At 40.1% G+C, this 26,499-nt stretch overlaps 1 protein-coding gene across 4 annotated transcripts in view; it reads left to right on the top strand.

Moving 5' to 3' along the window:
• Adar (Adenosine deaminase acting on RNA) overlaps positions 1–26,499 on the top strand; it is a 132,811-nt gene that overhangs the window by 13,322 nt on the left and 92,990 nt on the right. The window contains exon 2 of one of the 4 annotated variants that reach the window (XM_076212553.1): positions 18,372–18,593. The exons of 2 other annotated variants lie outside the window; for them this stretch is intronic. In XM_076212553.1, coding sequence (XP_076068668.1) covers positions 18,530–18,593 — 64 coding nt within the window. In that variant the 5' untranslated portion in view covers positions 18,372–18,529. Of the gene's footprint in view, positions 1–47; positions 625–18,371; positions 18,594–26,499 lie in introns of those variants that run through there. One more of the 4 variants, XM_076212550.1, reaches the window with a different exon arrangement.

Here is a 26,499-nt window from a genome sequence, read left to right as displayed (position 1 = left end):
CTGACTCTGTCCTTGTGTTTATAGGCGTTCATTTTTAAGTGCTTTCGGATACTGAGAACAAGTATAGATTTTCTAATCGGTCTGTTAGAACAGTTATTAAAAACAATACTATAGCATACATGGGAAATGTTTGCTGTTGACATTATCTCGTTATCAAAATGCCATAAGTGCTCGAGACGAAAAAAGTGGAAATTCATGCATGTGTATAAGGGAAAAATTGATACATACATGTATATACCATATATATTATATACATACAAGAATAAAATACTGAAAAGTGAACCCACAGACTAAGTAGATTTAACAAGTTCAGTGTTTGAATATCCCACATATGACGTACGTAGTAACAGTACGATGTAATGACGGATACGTGGCGTTTGTTTTGACGCCAAATCGTCATTCGAGGTTACCATGTAACACTATAAATCCTCGGCAAAATGTTCACAGCTCGTATATAAATTTTGAAAATACTCGGCAAAATGTTCACCGTTCGTATTTCATGTTTTTATCTACGTAAATGCATTGGAGGCAGGAAGCCATGTTGCAGTGCAGGTAGAAGCAGAGAATCTACTCACTATCTATTGGCAATATCTTCCCTCCATCAATTTCCAGTTAGAATCGATGGTAAATTACAATTACGATATCGCTATTATTTCTTATAAGGTGTTTTTCAAACAAAAAGTTAATCAGCACATCATGTTGTTTCGGAACTTCATAAATTCCCTGACATACTTTGAATCGATTTATGGATTAAATTTACCTTAATTAACGATGCTAAAAGCCTAAAGGTAGTACCTGGCAGTGTCTGGACAAACGGAAGTAGGCATACTTTTATATACAAGGACAGGTCGTGTTCTAACGTAGGCTCGTATATCGATTTGCTGATTACCAATCTCTTGGTTATGTTATGATAGACAAGACAAGAGTGACGTGTGACCCACTCTGTATATAGTCAATTTGGCCTATCAACACGACCTCGGCCAATTACCATGTTTACAAACTGCCCGTCGTCCTGTACGAACAAGTTCCAAAGAAAGTATCGCGGCTATCGCCGCCGCAATGTAAACAATGAAACCTTCGACTGCCCTGGCGAGATTTTGGTGAAGAATCCGCCTAGTTTGGTCATGGCAGACCACATGTGGCGCTTTGTAGCACTTAAATGAGTAAATGCATAAGCGAAAATATTTTCTAACCTAAGGTAACAATGCAATAAGTCTCCAAAGCTTAGAATCCACTTATTAAACGAAATTGAAGACTGCAAACGCGTCCGAAATCCACCAAAAGCAATGCCTGGTAGCATCTGAAACTATTGTTCTATGGATTTCTTGTTGAAGTCAAGAAATTTGATAGTTTAATTTACCATGGCATGAGCATCTACTGAGCTAGCATAAAATAAAATAGTCTAGTTAGGTCATTGTACCTTACTTGACATAAGTTACCTTACATAGTTCAACTTATCTTGCATCTGTAGCCATATGTCACTCAAAGAGATCCATGGTTCCTATGTAACCAGCAACATCTAGAGGGAAGGCCCAGGGATGTGGTATGGGTGGTGGGTTCTTGTATATGGATAATATACTGCTGGTTTGCTGAACTGGGCACATTACCACTGGACAGGCATTTCCATCATGTTACCAATTTTAATTTCTTTAGAGCAGTCCACATTACTGCATATATGCATATGTATATATTCTAAGGAAATTAAAATTTCTAATACATTGACGGAAATGAACCCCAGATCTTTTGGTAATGCATTCCCTGTCTGGCAGTAAGGCACTACCTGTCTGGCACTAACATGCCCAGCTCTGGTGGTTTGTTTTGTTACATTTAAATGGTTATGCTTGTGTGAAATAATGAGATGGATGAGAAGCTTCAGCATAGAATTTAATACTTCACATATTCAAATATTATACTTTGGGTGGGATTTCAGTTTGTGTGTATTTACCTAGTTGTAAATATACACAAACCAAAATCCCACACAAATTATATGAAAATGTGAAGTGTGCATGTGCTTCATTGAGATAGTCCTGTTGCACACTTTTGTCACTTTCAATATTATACTTTATAGAGTTTGTAAATTGTCTGCATTTGTTTAGCCAATTGCTGGGAACCAAGCTGCAGAAGTGCAGTTGAATGTGGTTACTGTGAATTGTTTGCAGACAATTTTAGCCATTTTCTGTTATTAATTTTTGTAGGTTTATCATTTTGTTGACTTTCACTATCAGATCCCAATGCAGAGGCCAGAGGTCATATAGGCAACAAAAGTGAGGACCAGAATTTCAGGATTCCCCTCCAGGGGTTTGGCTGTTCAATTTTACCTTTTTTTTCATGGATGTCATTTATCTCTGATGTACTGCTCTAGTTTGTGAAAGTGGGCTTGAATCTTCTTAGCTGCATTTTTGTAATTTCTATGCTGGATGGAAATCATCAGGTCATCTATGCAGTTGATTGTATTGGTGTCATACTCAGTAAATTTTTAGAAGTTCATACCTATGTAATATAGCATTAAAATATTAAATATTTATTTTGTAAATTATGATACATCAACGTAATTTAATTTTTTTTAGGTGGAAATCAGTAACACAAAAAGTTGCTAACAGCGATACACTAAGAAATGGAGCAGTGACAATTGTTTGAGGTGCCATCTTTGTTTTGATGGATGCAAAGGTTGAATAAATTAAAAATATGCTAAGTTTGTCTATTCTAACCTAACCTGCATTTAGTAATGCAGTATCTGTAATTCTAGAGTTCATCAGGGTCATTGTTGTGTGCACTTCTTCGACCTCAGCATCTGTCAAAACAAAGATGGCATCTAAAATAGTTGCAGTGGTCCCATTCATTAATGTATCACTTTTAGCAACTATTTCTGTTATTGATCTCCACCAAGAAAAATGTATGTTACATTGATGTATTATACTTTACAAAATTAATATTTAATTTTCTAATGCTATATTGTGTAGGTGTCCATTTAAAAAATACCCCACACTCTAGATGTGGTATTAGGAGACCATCCATGAAGAGGTTAGCGTTTACTGGGCAATACTGCACCATGTTAGATTAGGGTAAATGTTCAGGGTGACCCATCATTATATCACTAATTGTGTTTTCAGAACTTGGAAGAATTAGGGTAGGGGTGGGTGGGTGGTCTTTTGTTGGTCATGTTGTGGTTTGAGAGGTTATCTTGGGATCTCTGCTCGAGTTGTGTTTTAGCCCTTAGATAAAGAGGGATACCTATGTATATAGTTGCATCTTGTTGTACAGGGCCATGAATTTCATGGTGGGTAATTGTGACTAGCACTTCTACTCCATTAACCCCTAGAATACGATGGTGCCTACATAGGCATCATGAGGTGTGAGCGTGTATATGAGGATGCTGGTGTTGGTGTCCTGATTATAGCTGACTGACCTCCATACTCTATGAACAGGCTTGATTGCATTTTCTGTGGTCATAATCATTCTAGATGAAAGAGAATGAGTATAACAGCTATAACATTATGTTTTATAATGTGCTTATTGTCATGCATCATCGTACATCAGGCAGCCTAATGTGCATGCAGTTATTTGACTTGTATTGAAGAAGTTAAATTCCCTTAGATGGCTCCTCAGGGGTAATTCCTCCCATGACAAGCAAGAACTACACTAGTACATCTGTGTTCTGGACACCATACAGCTTTAAAATCTTACCAGTATTATACCATAAGGTCTGCCCCCCCCCCCATAAGGGAGGTTGCCAACAACAAAACATCAATACAAAAGCTTTGCCATAGATGTAAAGCTTCTCAGATACAATTATCACACAAAGACACTAAACACCATCATACATTAAGGGGGCCGTTGCGATGAATTTCCGAAAAATCGAAATATTCGAGAAAAAATTCCCTGTCATCTAGTGGCCTTTGGCAAGCCAGTCCTGAAATATTTCAGCGAAATACCAAAAAATAAAGGAGTTATGGCTATTTTTCTGACCCCCCCCCACTTCCCAGTACACCTTCGCTGTACATATGTTCGACTAAGTTATTTCATCGCAATAAAAATGGCACAAATGCGATGTATTTTGTTATTCACTAATATAGACTAGCTGGAAACATGTCCTACACAGGGATAGTTCATACTCGTGAGTGAACTGAGCGAATTATTGTGAGTAGGATGAGAAAGCGAATTGTCGCTCCTTGGAGAACTTTTATTTACTTTTATTTGAAGCTATAATAATTTCAAGAATGCCTAAACATTCGAAGAAGAAACGTGTGTTTCATGAAAGCTAAGAAACTGAATCAAATTATTGAGAAAGAGTGTACTGCCTTGGTTATTACTGGAGATGACTCATAGCAGTGCAGCTGGGCGCATACGGGCTCGCTAAAGCTGTGCGCGTTCACATCCCTTCTAATCCTCATATCCTCGTTTCTCAAATGACGTCACCGCAAACATCGAGCATGCGTGACGTACCATCAAGTGCCTCTTCAAATAAAATGCTCCGAGTGCTTTTCGTCACGAGCGACTGTCATTGATCATAACTTTGGAAGGACACATAATCTTCTTTCTCACTTGGTTGGAGTCAATCCCATCATTACAAAAGCACTTGAGGAACAAGACAAAGACACAGAACGAAAAGGGACACCAAAGACCACAAAGAGGAATAGAAAACTTTAGTTCAGCTCCGATTTTCAGCCGGGAGCTTTCTAGTAAGCGAACCTGGCGACAATGAGGGAGGTAGCGCTTCCTGAAACCCTCGCCTTCTGAGCTCTTAATACCTTGTAAAAGGGGGGACCAGGTACCAGCTACACTTTATTATAACATGTGAATGACATAGAATGCATGAAGATTGTCGCAAAGAAAAAAATCGAAATGAAATATGTAAAAAAAAAAAATGCAGGGAAATGTATTTTGAACTTCAAAGCTCAATATCTCAAATCTACCCTTTTCTCTACATTTTTTCTATCTCCTCCATAACTACTTGGCCGATTTTAATGGGGTTTGGATCATTTGAAAGCTGAATAAATTTGCAAACTTTTTATCATGGGTTTTTTTCTCAGCATGCTCAGTCAATGGATAAATGAGGAGATAGAAAATTTGTAATTGGTCAAAAAACGTTTTTTTATTAATAACTTCATTGTTTTTCAACCAAATGATATGAAAATTGGTGGTGAACATCTCAGTATATGTATATATAACATATTAAAAATTCGTGAAATTCCGATCATAATTGACGAAGTTCGTTTTTGAGCGCGACGTTCCCCCCTCAATGTACTATAGCTTTACCCAGCCAGCAACATAATATTTATTCCATAAGTGATTTGTGGGCCAGTCTGGTTTTTGCTTCAGGTTACCTTGGAACTGTGGGTCTTTTAGAGAGAATCAATCAAATGTTGCCTTGAGTTTTACTAAGTGGAAAACCTGCAGCCCCACAGTGGCTGGCAACTGTCCATAGAGTACTCAACAGACCTCTCTGGGAAGTGACTTTGGACTGTTGTATGTGTTGTATCAATGTGGTAGGAAGAGGAGAGCATCTGTAGGAATGGATTGATGATTGACCATTTCTATGACTGCAATGGTCCCTCTGGGATAGGAGCATTATTGCCACCAAAATACAACCTTACTTATGTTCAATTAGTGTACTTCACCTATTACATTTCTGGCTATGCCCTGGGTCATAAAGTCTCTTAAGGGGGCTGTCGCGATGAATTTCCGATTAATATTTTCAAAAAATTGAAATACATACATACATGTACCAAGGCTTTTTCCCCTTACAAGGGAGGTAGCCAAAAAGGAAAAGGCATAAAATCATTCCCACCCATTCCATTCCTGAAAACACTCCACACCCCTCCACCCTCCCTCTTATCTTAGCACCCTCTGGATGACTGGTCATCCCTGCACCTTGTCCACTGCCCTGGGTCAGAAGCAGTATCGCCAGACAGCACATTCACAGCAAGGCTGCTTCATTAAATCAGCGACCCCCCCTCTCTGTCCCCCCTATACATAAAAGGAGAAGACAGGGAGAAATCCCTTCGGGCTGCATCAAATTTTGCTCACACATACTACCTCACCCCCCATCCCCCCACCCATTCCATCTCATGCATCACAACATCATCCATATACAACCATTCTCCATTCACCCCTGTCTTCCGTCCTCTCCCATCCTTCCTCAACAGACATTCCCCTCTTCCCCAAAGCCCCCTTCACCCCATCCATCCACCTCATCCTCGGACGTCCCCTCATGTTCACTCCCTCCACATCTGCCATCCATACCTCTTTTACTAGTCTTTCTTCACTCATTCTTTCCATGTGTCCAAACCATCCTAATACTCTTTCATCCACCCTATCTCCCAACTCCCTTACCAACCCCCGTTCTCCTCCTCACCTCCTCATTTCTCACTCTATCCAGCCTAGTAACCCCTATCATACTTCTCAGACACCTCATCTCAAACACATTCAAACTCCTTCTCTCTTCCTCTCTTATGTTCCATGTTTCTGCCCCATACAGTGCTGTTGGCACAATCACTCCTTCATACAGTCTCCTCTTAGCATCCATTCCCAAATGTCTATTCCTCATTACACTCTTCAATCCACCAAGGCATTTACTCGCTTCTCTCAATCTACATTCTACCTCCACCTTCACTCCACCTTTTCCTGCCACATTTGCACCCAAGTATCTAAAACAATCCACTTCCTCCAGTCGCTCTCCCTTAATGCTCACTTCCAGTCTACTGCCACTTTCACCCCTTGTACATCTCATCACCTTACTTTTACCCACATTTATCTTTAGCTTTCTTCTATCACATATTGTCCCAAACTCTGTCACCAACTTCCTCAATCCCTCCTCCGATCCTGCCACAAGCGCAGTGTTGTCAGCAAAGAACAGCTGGCTCACCTCCCACTTTTCTCCATTTTCTTTAACCATCTCCAATCCCTGACCCACTACCCTTGCATTTACCTCTCGCACTACCCCATCCAAGTATAAGTTGAACAGCCAGGGTGACATAACGCATCCTTGACGAAGTCCCACCTTTACCTCGAACCACTCACTCTCTCCATTTCTAATCCTGACACAAGCTCTACTATTCTCATAAAAACTTTTTGACAGCTCCTAGAAGCTTTCCTCCTATCCCATATATCTGCATAACCTCCCACAGTGCCTTACTGTCTACCCTATCGTAAGCCTTTCCCAGATCCATAAAAGCCCAAAAAACATCCTTCCCCTTTCCTATAGCTTTCTCACATATCTGTCTTACCACAAAGATCTGATCTACACTACCTCTACCCATTCTAAATCCACACTGTTCCTCACCAATTACTCCCTCTGTTCCTCTCCTAATCCTCTTAATCAAGATCCTCCCATAAGCCTTCCCAACTACACTTAACAAGCTAATCCCTCTGAAACTACTACATTCACACTTGTCCCCTTTTCCCTTGTAAAGTGGAACTATACAGGCACTCCTCCAGTCCTCTGACACTCTACCCTCTCTCCAGCAAACATTAAATAACCTCACCAGCCAGTCCACCATCACTGTACCTCCTTTCTTTAGACATTCTGTATGGCATCCATCCAGACCAGGTGCCTTACCTGCTTTCATCATCTTAACAACTGCCTTCACTTCATCCTTCCTTATTTCTCCTCCATTTTCCTCACTCATCACGGTCATTTTCTTAGCATTTCCCACTGCAACTATCTTTCCCTCCCTATCCTCCTTCACATTTAGCAACTCCCTAAAATATTCTGCCCATCTTCCCCTTACTGCCTTCTCTCCCATTATCATCTCTCCATCTGCACCTTTTACCTTTTCTTCTCTACTTGATTCGCCTCCTCTTCCTCTCTTAATTTCTTTCCAAAACATCTTTTTATTACTTTCAATATTTTCTGTCATACTCTTACCCCACTTCACATCTGCTCTCCTCTCTGCCTCCTTTACCTTTTGAAATATTAAAAAAAAGAAAAAAAACTGTCATCTAGTGGCCTTTGGCAAGCCAGTCCTGAAATATTTTAGCGAAATACCAAAAAATAATGGAGTTATGACTAGTTTTCTGACCCCCCTGCTTCTTACTCCACCCTCGACCACTGGTGTACCATGTTCATGCATATATATATATTTTAAAAAGATAAAAAAGAATTGAAAGCAATTTCCCCATGATCTAATGGCCTTTACAAAGGATTACAAAGGCGGAGCATGCCGACAGGAGACCTTTTGATCCATATCTAGGTCGGATGCGAAAAAAAAATCATATTAATAATAAAATAATAAATAAAAACTATGATAATATAAATAACAAATAAAATACATAAATAAATGCATAGGTATAGTTAAATAATAAACAAACAGGTAAATAGTAAATAATAAATTGACATATAACTAATAATAAATAAAAATCACAGACAAATGATAACAAAACAAAAACAAATAATACAAGATAAATTATAATCATTACAGCATCTTACTTAGGTATTTATCTAAATGATTCTTAAAGCTTTGAACTGAACTACATTGCACTACCTGTGCAGGAAGTTTATTCCATTCATTAACTACACGGTTGGCAAAGTTGTTTCTACCTACTTCCAAATTGAATCTATTTCCGGACAGTTTGAGACCATTGTTTCTTGTCTGATTCTCATTCAATGTAAAAATTTGGTCACTTTTGATGTTGTCAATTCCCTTTAGAATTTTAAAGACCTGTATCAAGTCACCTCTGAGTCTACACTTTTTTAGGGAAAACAGATTCATATGTTCTAGTCGATTTTCGTATGATTTATTTTTGATATTTGGAATCAGTTTTGTGGCTCGCCGTTGTACTCTCTCCAATCTGTCAATGTCTTTAATGAGATTCGGTGACCATACGGAAACAGCATATTCCAAATGTGGACGAACTAACGATTTATATAGCTTGTTAATGAGTGATGGACTTTTGAAATCAAAAGATCGCGCAATCAGTCCTAGAATCTTATTTGCTTTCTCACAGGCTGAAATACACTGCTTGGATGATTTGAGGTCGTTACTGATAATTACGCCGAGATCTTTTTCACTATCCACTTTTGTTAACGAATTTCCAAATAACTTGTAATCGTACTTACTGTTATTTTTACCTATGTGCATTACCTTGCATTTACTTGTGTTAAATTTCATTAGCCACTTTTCAGACCATTGCTGTAATTTATCTAAATCTTCTTGAATATCTAATTGGTTTGAGTGATCATTTGCCACTCCGCACAGTTTTGTATCATCAGCAAATTTGGAAACAGTAGATTTTAGTCCATGGTCTATATCATTTATATATACTATGAATAGAAGTGGCCCAAGAACGGAACCCTGAGGAACTCCACTTCCAACACTTTTCCATCCAGAAGTTTTTCCATTTAAAACAACTCTCTGTTTTCGACCTTTCAACCAATTACTAGTCCAACCTAATAGGCTACCACTTATTCCATGCAAAGCTAATTTAGTAAGTAGTCTTTCGTGTGGGACGGTATCAAAAGCTTTTGCAAAGTCTAGATATATTAAATCTATATTGTTTCTTTTGTCATAATTCGAGATAACTGTGTTGTAGAATTCGAGTAAGTTAGTCACGCAAGAACGTTTCCGTCTGAAACCATGCTGGCTATCATTTATCAAACGGTTACTTTCTAAATGATGTTTGATAGCATCTCTGATGATATTTTCCATTATTTTTCCTTCGATTGAAGTCAAACTTATAGGCCTATAGTTATTTGGTTTCTTTTTGTCACCTTTTTTGAATATGGGAGTAACGTTAGCTAGCTTCCATTCTCTTGGGACATCTCCGGATATGATGGATTTCTTGAAAATAATTTCTAATGGAACAACAATCTCATTTTTCATTTCCTTTAAGATTCTTGGATACCAACTGTCAGGCCCTGGTGTTTTATTAACTTAGTTTGTCTATACACCTTTTAATTTTTTCTTTTGTTATATTTACCGTACCGAGTAAGTTTACCCTAGACTTTTCACAGGTTTCAGTTTGGAGTTCACTTTGAGGTGTTTCGTTTACGAATACCGAGCTAAAATAATTGTTTAAGATATTACACATTCCTTCATTTGAATATTCAAGTTGACCGTCAGCAGATAATAGTGGACCAATGTGATTCCTAACAACCTGTTCTGTAATATTTCTGCGAAATACTAAAAAATAGAGGAGTTATGACTAAATTTCTGACCCCCACTTCCTACACCACCCTCGACCCTTTGCTGTATTATGTTCGTGCACATATATATATATATATATATATATATATATATATATATATATATATATATATATATATATATATATATATATATATATATATATATAAAATAGAAAGCAATTTTCCTGCCATTTAGTGGCCTTTTTCAACTGTTCTAAAATATTTCTGCAAAATACTAAAAAATAAAGGAGTTATGACTATTTTTCTGACACACCCCACTTCCCACTACACCTTTGCTGCATATATATTCGACTAAGTTATTTCATCACAATAAAAATGGCACAAATGCGATGTATTTTGTTATTCACTAATAAAGACTAGCTGGAAACTTGTCCTACACATGGGGAAAGCACTTTGCACTCGAATATGTCAAAAACATGAGTAAACTGAGAGAATTGTTGTGAGTAGGCCTAGGTAGAGAAAGCGAATGGTTGCTCCTTGGAAAACTTAAATTTACTTTTATTTGAAGCTATAATCATTTCAAGAATGCCTAAACATTCGAAGAAGAAACGTGCATTTCATGAAAGAGCTAAGAAACTGAATCAAATTATTGAGAAAGATTGTACTGCCTCGGTTATTACTGGAGATGATCATAGCAGTACTGACCGCGTTATCGCCCTCCTCTGCCCCTCCACATCCTGTTTGTCAAATGACGTCACCGCAACCATCAACATCAAGTATGCATGACGTACTGAAACGCTTCGAGTGCTTTTCGTCACAAGAGCGACTGTCATTGATCATAACTTTGGAAGGACATATAATCTTCTTTCTCATTTGGTTGGAGTCAATCCCATCATTACAAAAGCACTTGAGGAACAAGACAAAGACATAGAATGGAAAGGGACACCAAAGACCACAAAGAGGAAGAGAAAACTATCGTTCAGCTCCGATTATCAGCCGGGAGCTTTCTAGTAACCGAACCTGGCGACAATGAGGGAGGTGGTGCCTCCTGAAACCCTCGCCTTCTGAGCGGCTAATACCTCGTAAAAGGGGGGAACAGGTACCAGCTACACTTTATTATAACATGTGAATGACATAGAATGCATGAAGATTGGCGCAGAGAAAAAAATCAAAATGAAAAATATAAAAAATGCAGGGAAATGTATTTTGAACTTCAAAGCTCAATATCTCAGAACTACACTTTTCTCTACATTTTTTCTATCTCCTCCATAACTACTTGGCCGATTGAATGTGGTTTAGATCATTTGAAAGCTGAATAAATTTGCAATTTTTTCGTTGTGGCATTTTTCATTTTTTGTGATAGAAGTCCATATATTGCATTCTATGTAACATTGACATTAAAAAAAAAAATTCTTTCTCCTAAACTAAGAGGAAATTCCAAAAACTGTACAATAACTAGATGTTGCTATAGAGCATTTGTGGTATTTTTTTCAGCATGTTCAGTCAATGGATAAATGAGATAGAACGTTTGTAATTTTTCAAAAAAGTTTTTTTTAATTACTTCATTGTTTTTCAACCAAATGATATGAAAATTGGTGGTGAACATCTCAGTATATGTATATATAACATATTAAAAATTCGTGAAATTCTGATCGTAATTGACAAAGTTCGTTCTCGAGCGCGATGGCCCCCTTAACCCCTTCCATACGGTGCCGCACACGTAGGCGTCATGGGGAGCGAGTGTATTCGCGAGGCTGCCATATCGGCGTCTTGATTATATATATTGTAGTCGCCCCTCCATAATGACATTCTTTCTAATTCTTTTGTAATCGCATTTTCTATGGTTATCAGAATTCACGGGTGAAGAGAGAACGATCAATATAAGCGGTGACTATATCTTATGATGCGAGTATTATTACGACACGTCGTACGGCTGGCATTGGCTGCTGCCACCGAGATCTAAGTCCATGACGCCTACGTGTGCGGCACCGTATGGAAGGGGTTAATGCTAGAAAATTAGCCAGTGCCCCCAAATGAGGTTGATATTATTATTTTGTTGTATTTTTATGTATGGTCCTGTCTGGGGTATTGGCTGCATGTTGTTATGGCAAAGTAGCATGTAGTTGATACTTTAGGCTCTATATGGGGCACCCCTATGGACCAGAGCCACACATAATTTTTTCTGTGATAGAGGAGGACTCTGCTCACAGAGAAATGATGAAACTTTTATTATACTGCTACTGTCCCTCGCTGCCCCCCAACCCCTTGTTGCTGTCCTGTACCATTTCTCTGAATTTCATTTCCTTGTTTCACCTACCCTGTGGTGGGGGGAAAAGAATGGTGCCACAAAGTATTCCCACTTTGATCGTAAGAGGGGAGAAAAATGGGATAGGGGTTGGGACCCGTCATCATTCTCCCTGTAGCCCCACAGGGGACATTCCTAAAAAAAGTAAAGGCATAAGAGGGTCTAGGAGTTTTCCAACCAGCACCCTAAGGTTTGGGTTTTTTAATGTGCGTGGATGTGGTACAGGTGAGATTAAAAGGGAAGAGATAGGTAGTATGTTTGTGAGAAGAAAGATGGATGTGTTGGCTTTGAGTGAAACTAAGTTGAGAGGGAAGGGCGAGTGTGAGTTTGGGAGTGTAGTTGGGAGGTTCTCAGGAGTGAAGAGAGGGCGAGGGAGAGAAGGGGTGGCTATACTAGTAAGTGAAGAGGTAGGTAAATGTGTAGTGGAGTGGAAGGAGGTTTCTTCGAGGATAATGTGGATGAAGGTGAAACTGGGAAAAGAGATGTGGGTTTTTGTAAGTGCATATGGGCCTGGTAGTGAGAAGAGTGTAGAAGAAAGGGAGGCTTTTTGGATAGATTTAAATGAGTGCATAGAGGGATTAGGGAGGAATGTCAATGTAGTTGTATTGGGAGACCTTAATGCTAGGGTAGGAGGTGAACGAATTGATGGAGAGGTTGGGAAATATGGAGTTCCAGGAAAGAATCGTAGTGGAGAGTTGATGGTGATGTGTCTAGAAAGAGAGTTGATGATAGCAAATACAGTGTTTCGGAAGAAAATCAAGCATAAGTATACATGGGAGTGGGTGGTGGATGGAAGGGTGGTAGATAGAGCATTAATGGACTATGAAGTGGTAGATAGGAGTATAATAGGAAGAGTTAAGGATGTACATGTGCTAAGGGGAGAGAGTGGGGCAATATCAAATCATTTTTTGGAGGAAGGTGAGAGTGGAGGATAGATGGAGAAAGAGGAAAAGGAAAAAGTTAGGGAGGTGCTTAGAGTGAACTCTTTAAATGAAAAGGAGAAGGAGTACAAGAAGCTGAGGGAGGAGTGGGAGGGAGTGAAGCATAGAGTAGAGCTAGGAGTGGAGGAGGAATGGGGATGGTTCAAGGAGGGAATCTTAAGGTGTGCAAAGATGGTGTGTGGAACAGGAAGGATGGGAGGAAATAGAAGGAAGGGTAGTGAATGGTGGGATGAGGAAACAAAGAAGGTTGTAGAAGAGAAGAAGCGAGCTTTCACAGATTGGTTACAAAATAGGATGAGGGAGTCATATGAGAGGTACAAAGAAAAGAGAAGAGAAGTAAAGCACAAGGTAAAGGAGGCAAAGAGGAAAGCAGATGTGAAATGGGGTAAGAGTATGACAAAGAATTTTGAAAATAATAAAAAGATGTTTTGGAAAGAAATTAAGAGAGGAAGAGCAGGCAAATCAAGTAGTGAAGAAGAGGTAAAAGGTGCAGATGGAAGAGAAGGCAGTAAGGGGAAGATGGGCAGAGTATTTTAGGGAGTTGCTAAATGTGGAGGATAGGGAGGGAAAGATAGCTGCAGTGGGAAGTGCTAAGAAAACGACCGTGATGAGTGAGGATGGAGGAGAAATATGGAAGGATGAAGTGAAGACAGTTGTTAAGATGATGAGAGCAGGTAAGACACCTGGTGTGGATGGATGCCATGCAGAATGTCTAAAAAATGGAGGTACAGTGATGGTGGACTGGCTGGTGAGGTTTTAATGTTTGCTGGAGAGAGGGTAGAGTGTCAGAGGACTGGAGGAGTGCCTTTATAGTTTCACTTTACAAGGGAAAAGGGACAAGTGTGAGTGTAGTAGTTTCAGAGGGATTAGCTTTTTAAGTGTAGTTGGGAAGGCCTATGGGAGGATCTTGATCGAGAGGATTAGGAGAGGAACAGAGGGAGTAATTGGTGAGGAAAAGTGTGGATTTAGGACAGGTAGAGGTTGTGTAGATTAGATTTTTGTGGTAAGACAGATATGTGAGAAAGCTATAGGAAAAGATAAGGATGTTTTTTGGGCTTTTATGGATCTGGAAAAGGCTTATGACAGAGTAGACAGTAAGGCACTGTGGGAGCTTTTGCAGATGTACGGGATAGGAGGAAAGCTTCTAGGAGTTGTGAAGAGTTTTATGAGAGTAGTAGAGCATGTGTCGGGATTAGAAATGGAAAGTGAGTGGTTCGAGGTAAAGGTGGGACTTCGTCAGGTATGTGTTATGTCGCCCTGGCTGTTCAACTTTACATGGATGGGGTGGTGCGAGAGGTAAATGCAAGGGTGGTGGGTCAGAGATTGGAGGTGTTTAAAGAAAATGGAGAAAAGTGGAGATGAGCCAGCTGTTGTTCGCAGATGACACTGCGCTTGTAGCAGAATCAGAGGAGGGATTGAGGAAGTTGGTGACAGAGTTTGGGAGTGTGTGTGAAAGAAGAAAGTTGAAGATAAATGTGGGTAAAAGTAAGGTGATGAGATGTACAAGGGGTGAAAGTGGCAGCAGACTGGAAGTGAGCATTAAGGGAGAGCGACTGGAGGAAGTGGATAGTTTTAGATACTTGGGTGCAAATGTGGCAGGAAAGGGAAGAGTGGAGGTGGAGGTAGAATGTAGATTGAGAGAAGCGAGTAAATGCCTCGGTAGATTAAAAAGTGTTAAGAGGGAATGGATGCTAAGAGGAGATTGTATGAAGGAGTGATTGTGCCAACAGCACTGTATGGGGCAGAAACATGGAACATGAGAGGAAGAGAGAAGGAGTTTGAATGTGTTTGAGATGAGGTGTCTGAGAAGTATGATGGTGGTTACCAGGCTGGATAGCAGAGAAAAAATACTTTTTTTTTTTTCCAGAGCCATTTTTCATTTTTTTCTAAATTTCACCAGAGCCATTTTTTTAATTACCAGAGCCATTTTTGATACTTCCAGAGCCATGTTTTTGCAGGTTCGATTTCCTTCAAACTATTGGAAGGCTAACTCATTACTCATGTGCATGAAAGATTTATATTTCTTTAAACAAATCAGCCTTTAATTTTGGGGGGAGGGGGATGGGTGAAACTGATTGGCAGACACAGCGCCTCTGTTTCCACTGGCAGTGGTTGGGGTGTGGAAATGCACGACAAGCCTTGCAATACACCGTTAGAGTACCATCACTGCCCCAATCCACTTCAAGCCAATCTAGGTTCCACGAGCGTATAGTAGATTCATGCTTTACTGGTTTTCGTTTTCCTTGGCCCTTGCCCGTAGAGTTTGAATTAGGCTTTGCTGGTCCAGAAGCGGTTCCTGCCGTCAAAACACACTCCCTCGATTCTGAAAAGACTGAATCTGAGGGCAAACCATCTTCACTCATCTTCGCTCGCTTCACTAGAAATCACTCCATGATGTACAATCATCGAAAGTTTGGCATGGACGTGACGTACAAACGTAGACCTAGCTAACGAACCATTTTTTATTTTTGTATTTTTTATTCTCCCTCCAAAGATCCATATTTATGAACTAAATATATATCAAATGTTCATATTTATACTTAAATTTATTTACTTTCAATTGCTAACCAAACATTTGATTCTATTTTGTTTTCTCATAAATACGCGAACGAGGTTATAAATGGGATTTCCCAGTTTCCCTCCTAGGACTCGAACGAGTTTGCATATGTACAGTGTATGTATGCATGCGGTGATGTGGTATTGGGTATGGTACATTGTACATGTAGTCAGCACGTTGATTGGGCAGCTAGCTGCATGCAACCAATGAACTTCCCTGCATACAGGTACCATGCAATTCGCAACTAGCGACATTAAGTAGCACGATAGTCGTGTAGAGTCTAGTCAACATGTACTAGTATACACGCGCATGCAGCTGATACGAAGCTAGGCTAGGTAAGCCATTGAACTCTAGCAGCTATACCGCATACACATATGTACGTACATCAACAAATTAAAGTTGATTGATGCGATGCGTTTATGATATCGATTGATAATGCAATGATTGATCACGGGTAAGTGTTTGCTCTGATTCTTTCATCAATGGTGATGGGATTCAGGTATTGCTAAATGATGGATAATGCATGAAAAACGTTGAATCTTGCCGCGGGAGCGATTTTTTGTGGGGGATCGCTCTGGCTATTGGATTTGCGAGAGCTATATTGGAGCTTTCCCGAGCGAAATCGCTTGTCGCTCCCGTGTATTTTTTTTGCTGCTGGATAGAGTGAGAAATGAGGAGGTGAGGAGGAGGAGAACAGGGGTGGTAAGGGAGTTGGGAGATAGGGTTGATGAAAGAGCATTGGGATGGTTTGGACACATGGAAAGAATGAGTGAAGAAAGACTAATGAAAGAGGTATAATAAAAGAGGTATGGAAGGCAGATGTGGGGGGAGTGAACATGAGGGGGTGACCTAGGATGAGATGGATGGATGGGGTGAAAGGGGCTTTGGGGAAGAGGGGAATGACTGTTGAGGAAGGATGGGAGAGGACAGAAGACAGGGGTGAATGAAGAATGGTTGTACTGTATATGGATGATGTGATGCATGAGGTGGAATGGGTGGGGGGATGGTGGGTTAGCTATTATGCGTGAGAAAAATTTGACGCAGCCTGAAGGGATTTCTTCCCGTCTTCTCCTTTTCTGCATGAGGGGATGGAGAGGGGGAGGTCACTGATTTAATGAAGTGGCCTTGCTGTGGATGTGCTGTGTCTTGTGACCCAGGGCAGTGGACAAGATGCAGGGATGACCCGTCATACAGCAGGTGTCAAGATAAGAGGGAGGGTGGAGGAGAGTGGAGTGTATTAGGGATGGAATGGTGGCTACCTCCCGTGTAAGGGGGAAAAAGCCTTTGGTATATGTATATACAGTCGAACCTCGAATGCCTGGACCCTCGTATGACCGGTCGAAATGAACAAAGGGCCGACTTTTCAAGCAAAGTTCCCTATTTGTCCGGTAGGTGGCAACGACGGCTGTACACGTGTACTCAAACCTGGCCCAGTCAAGCCGCCACCAGGGCTGCCGTTCCGTAGAATTTTGTACCAAAACGTAGTAAAATAGCGGCATGTGGCAACTGCACAAGGACATGAGGAATTTTTTTCTACATATCAGCGGGCTGTTAAAAACATTCAAAAACTCAAAATTTTGTTTAAAAATCATAGAACTAGTTATCAAATAATAAATGGTACATCAAAATATGACTTTTATTGGTAATTGTGTTACTTATAAAATATTATACCCCCAAAAGATACGTTTTTACCGTGTAGAAAAAATTCTACGCTAAAGTTTCAGCTTTCTTTTAGCGATAATAATAATAATAAAAATTATATCTTACTGAATAAAAAAAACTAGAACCAATATTTTGTCAAAGTTTGACAAGTATATCTTGCTATGTAAGTCGGCACACGCCCGAGTAAAATGTATGCCCCGGTATGGCAACACTCCCATTCTACACGGCAGTGTAGAAAACGCGGCAACCCTGACCGCCACCACTGTCCCGCGTGCATACCTTCCGATATTTACAGTGTACATAATAAAAAATAGAGTATAGTACACTGTATATACAGTATATTTACATGCCTGTATTACAGTTATTATTACAGAATTATTAGTATTATAGCATTATTATTACAGTACTGTTATTACAGTGTTAGAGTATTATTCTTATGTGTTTGTATGCCATATCATACATTACCTATACGTATACCGCTATGAAAATCTACGGGTACTAGGGCGATATTTTCGATGACCGGACCACCCTTCCCCCCAATTAGTCCGGGCTTTCGAGGTTCAACTGTATTATTTTTAATGATGAAAACAAAGATACTAATCATGTGATACTAATTTTGTGTTTATGTGCAAAATAAAAGGAATGGAGCTACATTTGATTGTGGGAGAAATATTGAACACTATCAAGATAACAAATTTAATCAAAAAGAGATTATTTCTTTGATGAAACTATATTTCAAAGTTGTCAGTGAAAGTATATCTGTGTTGAAAGTAGTTTGTTGTTGCATAATATATTAAACATTATTTTATTTCAACTTAGATAACAAAATGTCATCACATGTGAACATAACTACCTGTGGTTGGAAGTGAAGGTATACTTAGATATACTGTAGTTGATATTCTCAGACTTGCACATCTCTTCTTGTGGAGGTCAAGTTCCCTAAGAAACTTTGGATAGTTTACCTGATAACAAGTGTCATGCATTATAGAAGAAAGTTGTTAAAAGATCTGCATAATGACCTTCTGTATATTCTTCATGATGGTGAGTAACACCTTGTGATGATGTAGATTTAATATTTTTTCATACTTGGAGCATGTGATTCATTCATGGGTTGATTGTCAGTTTGTTTAGTAGTTCAGAGACAAACCTGTATCAAAAAGACAATCAAAGAACCAGAAAAAATATAAAGGATTTCTTTGAGAGTTGGAAGTAACTCAAAAGATAGAGGCTAGAGGAAATGGATAGTTTTAGGCAATTGTGGTTGTATGTGGTAGTAAAGGGAGGAGTGTAGGTGGAGGTAAATTGTAGATTAAGAGAAGCAAGTAAATAGCTTGGGGCATTAAAAAGGGTAATGAGAAACAGGGATCTGTTAATGAATGCAAAGAGAAGATGATATGAAGTGGTGATGTGCGGATGACACTGTATGGGGCTGAGACTTTGAATTTAAGAGAGGCAGAGAGAAGTTTAAATGTGAGATGAAATGTTGGAGAAGTATGGAAGGGGTTACAAGGTTGGGTAGATGAGAAACAAGGTAAGGAGGAGAGTAGGGGTGGAAAAGGAGATGAAAGGGTATTGAAATGGTTTGGACACGTGGGAAAAGATGAGTAAAGAAAGATTATTAAAAAGTGTGTGGAAGGAAGAGGTGTGGATGGAGTGAACTTGAGGATGAGATGGATGGGGTGAAATAGGCTTTGTGCAAGAGGGGAATGTCTTTTAAGCAAGGAAGGGAGAAGGCAGTATATAGGGGTGAATAGAGAATGTCTGTGTATAGATAATACTGTGATGCAAGGAATGGAGGGGGTAGGGGATGGGGGGAGTTGGGAGGGGTTATGTGTGAATGATATTTTGATGCAGCCCAAAAGGATTTTCTTCCATCTATTTTTCACATGAGGGGACAGAGAGGTGGAGTCACTGATTAAGTGAAGTGGCCTTTCTGTGGATGAGTTGTGTCTTGCTGCATTGCATCTAAACCAGGGTGGTGGGTGGGAGACAAGGATGACCCTATCTTCTCCTATGAGGAGCTAAGATGAGAGAAAGGAAAGGGGGTGGTGGAAGGGAGTGGACTGGGTACATGCATTTTGACTTTGCTGCCTCCCTTATAAGGGGGGATGAAATCTCCACAGCTTCTTGCTGTGAAACAGAATGCAATTCCATAAGCTCTTTGGTGGTCAGCTCCTGTCTATGCTCTTCCACAAGCTTGTCGATGTCATTGTTATTCACCTCCAGCCCCATGGTCTTGGCCAAAGACACAATCTCATCAACTACAGGCTCCACAGGCACTGGCTCAAACCCCTCAAAGTCGCATTTGACAACACTGTCAGGCAAAAGCTTCTTCCAAGCCGAAATAAGGGTTCTCTTGGTGATCCCTTCCCATGCCTTGTTGATCATCTTGAGGCAGGCAATGATGTGGAAGTGGTCTTTCCAAAACTGAGAGTGAGATTGGTCCCCTCAATCACCTCAAGACAATGCTTGAAGAGCGCTTTAGTGTAGAGCTTAAATTTTGAGACGACCTGCTGGTTCATGGGCTGGAGTAAAGGAGTGGTGTTGGGAGGCAGGAACTGGATCTTCAAGGAGGTCATCTTCTTGACCTGGAGGATGAGCAGGAGCGTTGTCCATAATAAGCAAGACATGAAGTGGCAGATTCATCTCAAGCAAATATTTGTTTACAGAAGGACCAAACACCTTATTAATCCAATCAGTAAATTGGTCATGTGTTACCCAAGCCTTGCTGTTGGATCACCACATTATGTTTAGCCTGCTCTTCTGGACTTTACACCTCTTGAAAGCGTGTGGGTTTTCTGAATGGTAAATGAGTACCAGTTTCACTTTCAAATAGCTGCATGCATTGTCATAAAACAGCAGCATGAAATGGTCTTTCATTGCCTTGTGGCTGGGCAATGCCTTCTCCTCTGCTGTTATATAGGTTTGCTTCGGCATCTTCCAGAGAAGATTCTTCTCATTGCAATTAAAAACCTGCTGCGGCAGGTAACCCTTATAATCCATGAGCTTCCTAACGTCACTGATTAAGTTTTCTGCTGCCTTTGTGTCAGAGCTTGCTGTTTCGCTGTGCCTCACAATGCTGTGGATGCCATTTCTTCTTTTAAACTTCTCAAAAATACCCATGGCTTGCCTTGAATGCTTCTTTGTCCGTTGCTGCCCCTGACATTTTCTTAATGAAGTTGGCGAAAATTACTATTCCCATCTCACAAACGATGGTCTTGTTAATAATATCGCCTTGCATTTCTTATTGATTCATAAGAGAAGCAACCTTTCAGCATCATCAAGAATATGTTGCCATTGCATAGATATTCGTGGCACTCCCTTTGAATCATGTATCTCCTTAATCTTGTCCTTGTTCTTGAGGATAGTGCAAATTGTTGATGTAGTCCAATTTTATGTGTGAACTATGTCAGCCACGCTCATACCTCGTTCTCGCTTCTTAGTGATTTTGTTTCACTTCTATGTTGATTTGTCTTTTATCCCTATCTTCTTGTGTTTTTTCTCTGGGGACATTCTTGCAAGGGCTATTAAACCTTGCACTGAAAAAAAAAGTACAAATTATGCATCTGAACACAAGTTTGGAAAATGTACAATTACAAGCGATACTAAGATGTTGGCAGAACGAGTGCTAAACACAGACTGATAGCCAAGCTTCCCGAAACATGAACAGAATGTTCACTCCCTACATGTGTGATACATGTCCAGCTCCCATCACTGGCTTCGTACTGAATGTATATAACAAACTTATGTATGGCACATTATTTCATCACAAATCAATCACCACATTAACATTTTTGTTTCCAGTCGTGTTTCATGATTCACATAGCTACCACAATGCAATTATTACAATATGGTTGAAAAATATCTAGAATTGCACCTGCAGAAATTTTTATTACAAAAACGTTTTCTACTGTTTTGGACAATCCTAAGAAATTTTTCTTCTATGATATTTTCATTGAAAATGACATGTTTTTGAGTTATGGACCCAACCTACAATTATTGTGGATGATGCTACAACAGTTTAGTTCTATGAAATTTCTGTTAGAAATGCCTCGTTTTTGAGGTATGCTACTCCCTCCCCCTTCACAATTTTGGGAGTGAGAGCCAGGGAGCTGGGAATCAGGGTCTTTGGGTAGGGAAGTAAAAGATGAATGGGTAATTCTAATTAAACCAACCTAACCTAGCCTACCCAATCCCATACATGCATAACCTAGCATTATAGCCACTGTGTTCAAACTAAATGTGGGAGTTGCGGCTCCACAGCATAAATGTTGGTTAGTAGAGTCTCATGACACTCATGGCTACATATGATTGGCTAGAAAAAAAAAAGCAAAACTCAAAAAGCATGCCATTTACTACAGAAATGCCATAGAAGAAAAGCGTGTTAGAATAGTTCAATAGATAATCATGGTTTTATAATTGAATTTGCTGAGTTACATGAAAACTACAATATTTACCAGAATATAAAAAAATCAAGACTCCAAGGTTGAAGTAAAAAATCCAAGGTCTAGTAGAAAATTTCAAGCAGTGGCAATACTGGTTGAGAAGCAGACTGGAATAAGCTAGCCACAAGTTGCAAGGAGATGTTCCTCATGACTCATGGCTAGCTAGGTAGAAAGGAGCCTTTGTGTCAGGCGTATGTATCACAAAGTGGTGCTCATTAAGCAAGTAATTTTTTTCTTCAGTGTGTGAGGTTTGACTGTATGTGTGAATGATATTCTAATGCAGCCTGAAGGGAATTCTCCCCATCTTCTTTTTTTCTGCATAAGGGAACAGAGAGGGGGTCACTGATTAAATGAAGCTGCCTTGCTGTGGATGTCCTGTGTCTTTCTGCATTGCTTCTGACCCAGGGCAGTGGGTGAGATGCAGGGATGATTGGTCATCCAGAAGGAGCCAAGAAAAGAGGGAGGGAGGGGTGGTTAATGGGAATGGAGTATGTGGGGATGAAATGGGTGGGAGTGGTTTTATACCTTTGATTTTGGCTACCTCCCTTGGGGAAAAAGTCCAGTATATGTATTTATTTTATAATTATGTATTTTTATTTTTATTATGTATTATAAATTATTATTATTTATCATTATCTAAATGTAGTGGTGTTGGGATATCTCAGTGCAAGAGTAGATGAACCGATAGATGGAGTGGTTGGGAAGTGTGGAGTGCCAGGAAAAAATTGGTGTTGGGATATCTCAGTGCAAGAGTAGATGAACCGATAGATGGAGTGGTTGGGAAGTGTGGAGTGCCAGGAAAAAATTGTAGTGGAGAGTTGATTGTGGAGATGTGTTTAGAAAGTTGATGATAGTTAACACAGTGTTTAGGAAGAAAGTCAAGTACACATGGGAGAGGATGGTGGATGGAAGGGTGGTTGATAGGGCATTAATGGACTATGTAGTGATATCCAGGGAGAGTAGGAAGAGTTTTGGATGTAGATGTTCAAAGGGGAGAGAGTGGAGGAATATCAGATAATTTTTTGGCAGAAGGTAAGTTGAGAGTGGAGGATCGATGGAGAAAGAGAAAAAGAACAAGGTAGAAAGGTGCTTAGGGTAAACTGGTTTAAAGGAGGAGTAGAAGAAAAAGCTGAGAGAAGAGTGGGAGGAAGTGAAGGATAGAGGGTAGGAGTGGAGGAGGAATGTGGGTGTTTCAAGGAGGATGGGAGGAAATGGAAGGGTAGTGAGTGGTAGGATAATGAAGCAAAGAAGGTTGTAGAAGAGAAGAAATGAACATTCACAGACTTGTTGCAAAATAAGATTAGAGAAATATAAGAGGTACAAAAAAAGAAGAGAAGTAAAACATAAGATAAAGGAGAGCAGATGTAAAATGGGGGAAGAGTATGGCAAAAAAAAATTGAAAGTAATAAAAAGATGTTTTGGAAGGAAATTAAGAGAGGAAGGGAAGGTGAATCAAGTAGAAGAAAAGGTAAAAGATGCAGATGGAGAGATGATAATGGAAGAGGTGGTGGTTAGCGGAAGATGGGCAGAGTTTTTTAGGGAGTTGCTAAATGTGGAAGAGGGTAGGAAACGGTGGTTGCAATGGGAAGCACTAAGAAAATGACAGTGATGGATGAGGAAAATGGGGGAGAAATAAGAAAAGATGAGGTGAAAGCAGTTATTAAAATAATGAGAACAGGTAAGGCACCTGGATTAGATGGGTGTCATGTGGAGTGTCTGAAAAATGACTGTGATGGTGGATTGGCCTGTGAGATTGTTTAATGTTTGTCTAAAAGAGGGTAGAGTGCCAGAGGACTGGAGGAGTGCCTGTATAATTTAGCTTTACAAGGGAAAAGGGACAAATGTGAGTATTTCAGAAGGATTAGTTTGTTGAGTGTAATTGGGAAGGCTTACAGGAGGGTTTTGATCAAGAGAATTAGAGAAGGAACAGAGGGAGTAATTGGTGATGAACAGACTGGGTTTAGGAAAGATAGGGGGTGTGTGTATCAGATTTTTGTGGTAAGACAGATATGTAAGAATTTTTTTTTTTTTTTTTTAAGTTATGACAAGGTGGAAATGAAGGCTGTCTGGGAGGTTTTGCAGAGGTATGGGATCAGAGGAAAGCTGTTAAAAGCAGTCGAGTTTTTACAGGAGGAATAGAGCCTTTGTTAGAATTTGAAATGGAGATAGTAAAAGCTTTGAGGTAAAGGTGGGATTTCACCAGGGATGTGTTATGTTGCCTTGGCTGTTCAATAATACATGGGTGGGGTGGTGTGGAAGGTAAATGGAAGCATAATGGGTAGGGGTTTGGAGACATTTAAAGAAAATGGAGAAAAGTGGTAGGTAAACCAGTTTTCTGATGACACTGCTTGTGGTAGGATCAGAGGAGGGATTAAGGAAGTTGGTGGTGGAATTTGAGAAGGTTTGTGAGAGGAGAAAGCTGAAGATAAATGTGGGTAAAAGTAAGGTGATGAGATGTACAAGGAGGAAGATGGCAGCAATTTGGAAGTAGGTAATAAGGGAGAGAGGCTGGAGGAAGTGGATATTTTTAGGTACTTGGGGTTGCATGTGGAAGGAAAGGGGGGGAATGAAGGTGGAGGTAGATTGTAAATTGAGAGAAGCAAGTAAATGCCTTGGGGGATTAAAAAGTGTAATGAGAATAGACATTTGGGAATGAATGCTAAGTGGAGATTGTATGAAGGTGTGATTATGCCGACAGCACCGTATAAAGCAAAAACATGGAACATAAAGAGAGAGGAAGAGTTTAAATGTGTTTGAAATGAAATATCTCAGAAGTATGGTGGGTTACAAGGTTGGGTAGAGTGAAAAATGAGATAGGGCAGAGAACGGGGGTGGAAAAGGAAATGGGAGATAGGGTTGATGTAAGAGTATTGGGGTAGTATAGTTTGGACATGTGGAAAGAATGAGTGTAGGGAGAGTAGTGATAGAAGTGTGGAAGGCAGAGGTGGTTGGAATAAATAGGGAGAGACCAAGGATGAGGTGGATGGATGAGGTGAAAGAGGCTTTTAGGGATGTCTGTTGAGGAGCAAATTAAGAAAACGATAGGGGTGAGTGGAGAATGGCTGTATATGGATGATACTGTGATGCATGGAAGGGAGTGGGTGAGGGATAGGGGGTTAGGGAGTGGTTATGTGAGAATGATATTTTGATGCAGCCTGAAGGGATTTCTCCCAGTCTTCAATGTTTCTTCATGAGGGGACGGAGAGGGATTGTTACTGATTAACTGAAATGGCCTTGCTGTGGATGTGGTTTCTCTTGCTGCATTGCTTCTGACCCAGGACAATGGACAAGATGCAGGGATAACCTGTCATCCATGGGGAGCCAAGATGAGAGAGAGGGAGGGAGGAAGGGGTGGTGAATGGGAGTGGAATGGGTGGGAGTAGAATTATGCCTTTTGACTTTGGCTACCTCCCTTGTAAGTGGGGAAAAGCCCTTAGTATATATATGTTTATTTATTTGTATATTATTTTATTAAATATATATATGTTTTTTCACATCTGACCTAGTTATGGACCAAAAGGTCTTCTGTTGGCATATACTTCCTTTGTATTCTTTTGTATGATATGTAAATATTAGTGATATTGTAAATTGTTTTCTCTATTTCCATTTGTATTGAGAGGAGTTCTGTTGTCTGTAAATCATAGGTTTCCTTTGGAAAGGGCATGTTATGTACATACTTATACCAAAAAAACAAAGACATAAATTCCACTCTCATTCCTTCCCCACATACTCCATTCCCACTCACACCCCTCCCTCCCTCTTATCTTGGCTCCTCTTCGATGAGGGGTCATCCCTGCATCTCGCCCACTGCCCTGGGTCAGAAGCAATGTAGCAAGACACAGCACGTCCACAGCAAGGCCGCTTCATTTAATTGGTGCCACCCCCCCCTTCTGTCCCCTCATGCAGAAAAAGAGATGGGGAGAATTCCCTTTGGGTTGTGTCAAAATATCATTCACACATTTCCCTCACCCCCCATCCTTTCCATGCATCACAGCATCACCCATACACAACCATTCTCCACTCACCCTATCTTCTGTCTTCTCCCTTCCTTCCTCAACAGACATACCCCTCTTTCCCAATACCTTTTTTCCCCATCCATCCATCTCATCCTTGGTCGATCCCTCATGCTCACTCCTTCCACCTCTGCCTTCCACACCTCTTTTACTAATCTTTCTTCACTCATTCTTTCCATGTGTCCAAACCATCCCAATATTCTTTCATCCACCCTACCTACCAACTGTCTTTCCACCCCCACTCTCCTCCTCACCTCCAGCTTAGTAACCCCTATCATACTTCTCAGGCACCTCATCTCGACACATTCAAACTCCTCTCTTCCTCTTATGTTTCATGTTTCTGCCCCATACAGTGCTGTCAGCACAATCACTCCTTCATACAATCTCCTCTTAGCATCCATTCCTAAATATGTATTTCTCATTACAATTTTTAATCCCCAAGGTATTTACTTTCTTTTCTCAATCTACATTCGACTTCTACTCCCTTTC

The sequence above is a fragment of the Oratosquilla oratoria genome, chromosome 30, assembly GCF_046742065.1.
Source record: "Oratosquilla oratoria isolate Oo_2021 chromosome 30, ASM4674206v1, whole genome shotgun sequence".
NCBI lineage: Eukaryota > Metazoa > Arthropoda > Malacostraca > Stomatopoda > Squillidae > Oratosquilla > Oratosquilla oratoria.
Note: the sequence above shows the minus strand (reverse complement) of the source record. Positions and strands in the feature narration are given on the sequence as shown.